This window comes from Elephantulus edwardii, unplaced genomic scaffold (genome assembly GCF_000299155.1).
Source record: "Elephantulus edwardii isolate Elephantulus edwardi_28Jun2011 unplaced genomic scaffold, EleEdw1.0 scaffold00286, whole genome shotgun sequence".
NCBI classification, from domain to species: domain Eukaryota; kingdom Metazoa; phylum Chordata; class Mammalia; order Macroscelidea; family Macroscelididae; genus Elephantulus; species Elephantulus edwardii.
The window spans coordinates 1,653,923-1,659,609 of NW_006400036.1; the positions used below are offsets into that span (position 1 = coordinate 1,653,923).

A 5,687-nucleotide genomic window follows, 5' to 3' on the forward strand; every position below is an offset into this window, starting at 1 on the left:
AGAGCGGAGTTTAGGGCTGTTGTACATAGGGTCACTATGAGTCGCAGGCGACTCGACGGCACATAACAACAACAACAACAACATTATTTTGGAAATTACCTACCTTTTGCCCACTTTCAAACTTTGGATACTAAGATTTTTCAGATTGATTTGTACACATGCTTTGCATATTATATGCCAGAAAGATTAAATGTTTATGTAGTTAAATCTTATTTCACTTTTAACATGAAATTATCTGGAAATAGTTTTATGTAAGATATGGGATTATCTTTTAGCTTTATTGTGGACTATTAACTATTTTATCTGTCTTTTCCTGAATGTCTTAAAATGTCACTTTTTGTGTATGTTTTTAGATGCATGTATTTCTGAATTTTTAATTGTCCTTCCTTGATTTTCCAGTTAATTTATTGTTTTTCTTTCTCCTTTCAGAGCAGGATGCCGGTCTTGAAGCCCTTTCCTCCATCATAAGTCGCCAGAAACAAATGGGACAGGAAATTGGGAATGAATTAGATGAACAAAATGGTAAGAACAAGTCTGAAATTGATAACATTTGCCATTTTATATCTATATCTATAGATATTTATATCTATATAGATAAATATATATATATCTAATATATATATTTATATAGGGAGTTCTGGTGGCCTGGAGGCAATAAGCTGCGCTGCAATCTTGAAGGCACAAAGTTCAAGGCCACCAGCTGCTCCAGCGCAAATAAGATGGGCAGTCTCCTTCTATGCATCAATTAGTTGCCTCTGAAAACCCACCAGAGGGTTGGTTCTAACTCTATAGTAAACAACAGCATATACATATACATATACACATACATATACTTACATACATGCATACATATATATATATTAAAGGCTCAAATATTTGCTGAGTCATTTTTATGTTATGAAACATGGAAAGTGGTTTAGTACTTGTGGGTTATTATAATTTAATGTAATGATTACAGGCTGGTTTGTGACAGACTTTGATTATTGTTATGTGGTGACGAACTGACCATAACTCATAGCAACCCTCTAACAATGGCTCTGAGTCCTGCTTTATCATGGGCCCATCTCACTGTCCCTGACACACCTACCCTCATTACTCCAGTTACCATGTCAATCCATCTCATTCAGAGTTTTCCTCTCCTGCACTGACCTTCCACCCTTCCAAGCATGATATCTTTCTCCAAGGACTGGTCCCCCCTGACCACATGCTCAAAGTATATGAGATGGAGCCTCAAAATCCTTGCCTCCAAGGAACAGCTTGGCTTCACTCTCTTCAGGACAGACACGTTAGTTCTCTTGCCAGTCCATGGTATGTTCAGTACTCTTCTCCACCACAACTCAAAGGCATCAGTTCTTCTTTTGTCCTCTATGGTCATTGTCCAGCTCTCTAATGCTTAGCAAGTAATTGCAAAGACTGTGACCTGGATCATGCACACCTTAGTCTTTAGACTGACATCATTACTCTTCAGTACTCTGGACAGGTTCCTGACAGCAGATTTTCTTAATGCAATTATTCTTTTGATTTCCTGACTGCTGGTACCAAGATTACATAACCAGTCAAGCTGAAATTGTTAACAGTCTCAATCTCTTCTCCAGTTGGCCCAGGGCTGAGAATCTTTGTTTTCTTCAATTAAATACTACATAAAGAAAGTGTGATTAAAAATTTCTACTTTTCAATAACTGCTTTTAAAAAGACTTCGCTTTATGGTGCCTTTACCCCAGGAGCTTTCCTTTTACCCAGGGGTCATAGGTCACTGCTCATTGCTGTGTGCACACTGAGGACAGGACACAGAAGCTGTCATATTAGCACATGCAGTGGCCTTAGCACTTTTGTCTCAAATAGAAGGCTGCAGGGAGAAAAGTGCTTGAAGATTTTGTTCAGGGCTAGATGTGACAAATCTGGCTGGAGATAGCAGGATGGATGGAGAGACAGCTCTGAGACAAGTGGCAGCCCTGAGAGGCCCTTGTGCCTGAGGTGTGCATTAGGTATGGCGATGAGGACCAGGTGAGAGTTGTAGTAGCAGGAATGGGAAGGAAGGGATGATCATGAGGAACTGGCAGCATGTTTACTGTTATGAAGTCAAAGAAATTGAGAGGGCTCACTGGCTTTTGAGTAGGCATACAAGTTCAGTTTGAGGAAGGTTTCATTAGAGATGTCAGCAAGAGAGCCAGGAGGACCTACCAAATAGGCAGCTGGAGGTAGTACCAGAGTGTGCAGAGAGATCAGGCCAGAAAAGGTACATGTGAGGAGCTTTCACCTGGAAGTGAGTTCTGAAATTCTAAGAAAGTTGTTTTAGGAAAGCTGCCTTTATTCAAAGTTTCTACTATGGTAGGGAGTACTGTCTTGTAGGTTCTTTTACTTAGACTGTCCAGCCATATGTTAGACACAAAGCTTAGTGATGCTGAGGAACTTGTCCAACGTTATATCACTTCAGAGTTCAGACTGAAACTCGGGCCTAGGGTTCTGACTCTTATTTAACTGCTTTCTCAACTATACTAGCTTCCTTTCTAAGGAAGACAAAGTAAGGGGAGAAAAGTAAAAGTTCTAACGCTTGAGCTTTGGATACTAGTACTTGTGATAGATGGAGAAGTTATTGTGTAAATGATAGTGAGTTCTGTTTTATAACAGTGACATTATGCAGTATTTTTCCTTTTGTGACAGTCTACTCAGCATAATGTCCTTCAGGATCACCCATGTTGTATAATATTTTATGAGTGCCTTATTTTTTAATGCTGTGTAATATTCTATTATGTGAATATACCACAGCTTCTCTATCCATTCACTTGTTGATAGGCACTTGGGTTGCTTCTATCTCTTTGCTATGGTGAACAACACAGCAATAAATATAGGTGTGTATATACCTGTTTGGGTGGCAGCTCTGGATATGGGGGTTGGAGGGAAACTAAGAAAAGAGGAGATGAATAATGATCACTGCATTGGAACAGATGAAGGAAAGAACTGTTTAAAAAGAACATGTTGTTGTTTTTGTGGTTAAGTGTCATCGAGTCATAGACGACTCATAGTGACCCTATGAACGAAAGACCTGGACATGTATTACTTTCATTATTTCTCTAAGTTCGTAGAGTTTCTGGAGGCAAGCTATTTTGGAAGTGGATGTCACTCCTGCTTCCAGCCGGTTTTAATTTGGGAGCTCCACCAAATATTGCCCACCATGGGTAACCAGTATTGCATTTGACATATTAGTGGCACAGTGTTCAGCATCACAGCAACCATGAGTTACCTCTGTACAGCAAATTGACAGACCAGTGCTGTCCTACTTAGAAGAATGTTTGACTGAAAACAATTAAAACAAGATACCTTTTTAAATATGAGGCTAAATCCACTCAGCAAGCAGTCCACACCCAAGCCTCAACCAAAACAGGAAAACACACCTTTGTAGAATCCAGCTGCCCCAAATATCTTCCAAACTGGAAAACAGCCTCAAACTTGTGGAAAAAAGACATATTTTATAACTGTTTATAAATTTTATAATTAAAAAAAATTTATAATATATATATTTTATAAATATATATGGCAAAAACTAATATACGATTAGGCATTATTTGCATGACAACAGTCCAGAATAAGAGGTCCATAGCAAAGTGGACTGAGGGGGGTGGGGGGAGAAAATTATGCAACAATGAATATTTTATTTTTTTAAAAAAGCAAACAAGGAGGGGTAAGGAGGAAAATGTACAACAATGAATGAATAGTAGTCCAAGTTTTCTATAAACATTCATTAAAATCACAATAAAAATGTATATATTATAAAAATGATAGTGAGAACCCTGAGAATGGATGGATACTCACCCTGACAGGGAGACTTGTTGAAATTGTTCGGGTGCATCTCTCTCTTCTTGTTAGGACCCAGAGAGAATGAACTAATTTTCCCCCTCAGTGCTATTTATTCTCTTTAGCTTCCTAAAGCAAACTAAGAAACTTTATCTCTTCGTTACCTTCATAGCTAGATTGGCTGTAAATCTTATCAGAAAGAGTCTACCTATCTTTCTCCTGTGGAGCCCCTAGTGGATTTGAACTGCTGATCCTGTGATTAGCAACCTGACACATTACACTATTACTATGTCACTGGGGCTCGTAATAATCCTAATTTTGTTGTTATGTGCTGTCAAGTCAAAACCCACTCATAAGTGATCTCCAGGGTTTTCAGAGCCTGTAAATCACTGGGGAGGAGAGTGCCCATTTTTCTCCTACAGAGCAGCTGGTGGACCCACAACTCCTTACCGCTAGGCCACCAGATCTTCTTCATGATCCCAGTAGTGGTTCATAATAGTTGAAGCACAGGAAGGAGGTCAGTTTGTGGATCTTCCTGATGGTGCTGACAATGGTTGCAGAACAGTGGAGTCGGGGGCATCAGAGCCTGCTCGAGCTGCCTTGTTTTTCTGGGTCTTGCAGATTTTCTGCTTTTGATAGGAAGCAGTCTTACCACTTTTCTATTATTCCTTTAGTGGAAAACATGTCCACTTACCTTTTCTGGTATATTTCTGTTTTATGTAGATTATGTAGTGTTATATGTAACACTCTTGGCACCAGCAGCCAGGAAATTAAAAGACGTATTGCAATGGGAAACTCTGCTATTAGGGACCTCTCTAAAGTACTGAAGAGCAACGGTGTGTCTCTGGAGACTAAGGTGCATCTGATACAGACCATGGTCTTTGCAATCAGCCACTTGTTATGCATCAGAGAGTTGGACAATGACCAGGGAGGATAGAAGGAAAATTGATGCTTTTGAGCTGGAATGTTGGAGAAGAGTGCTGAGGGTACCGTGGACTGCTAAGGAAACAAACAAATTCATCCCGGAGAGGGTTAAACTGGGCAGCTCCTTGGAGGTAAGGATTCTGAGGCACTGTCTGACATAATTTGGTTGTGTTGTAAGGAGGGACTGGTCCTTGGAGAGGGACATCATGCTTGGGAGGGTGGAGGGACAGCGCAGGAGGGGAAGGCCCTCTGGGAGGTGGATTGATTCGGTGACTGGGGCAATCGGGATGACTGTGTCGGAGACAATGAGAATGGCACAGGACAGAGCAGAGTTTAGAGTTGTTGTACATAGGGTCGTTATGAGTCACAAGCGACTCGATGACACATAACAACAACATACACAAATACACATAATTATAATGGAAATCAGATTTTGGTCAGTTTCCTCCTTGAAAGACAATATGGGCAGGAAAATAAGCTCCATAGAAAATGTGTAGACTTGCTGTTTATCTTAAGGAACTTTAATTTATGCACCCAACCACATGCTCAAGAACCCTGGCCACCAAGCTAGTGATGCGTATCCATCCTGGAATGTGTTCAGATTGTCCTCAGTGTGGTAGACTGTGGATTGATGAGGAATTGACACCAAGTTATTTGCTGGGGTAACTTTCTGGTTCAAATCATTGTACAATTCTTTCAAGGTAAGAACTACTACCACAAAAGCAAACAAATATTTTTTTTTGTTTTTTTTAAGGCCTAGTGGTTTTTTTTAAATGAACATTTACAGGTATTTTGGGTTTCCATTCATTCGTTGTTGCACTATTTTCTCTACCCTTCCCCCAGTTCGTTCCTCTTTTTTTTTTCCCCTTGAAAGTCTGTTTTAATTGTCCTATTGTCACAGTGCTTGTCAAAGCCAGTTCTGATTAATCTCCTTTGTCAGTGTGTCCTTTGCCATTCCCTATCACTCCTCC

The 5,687-nt window shown here is 40.0% G+C and overlaps 1 protein-coding gene across 1 annotated transcript in view; it reads left to right on the plus strand.

Moving 5' to 3' along the window:
• Positions 1 to 5,687, plus strand: part of LOC102853706 (syntaxin-8-like) — a 288,802-nt gene that overhangs the window by 124,567 nt on the left and 158,548 nt on the right. Inside the window, exon 6 of the mRNA XM_006900521.1 lies at positions 430 to 522. Within this exon, the coding sequence (XP_006900583.1) occupies positions 430 to 522 (93 nt within the window). The remainder of the gene's footprint in view (positions 1 to 429; positions 523 to 5,687) is intronic.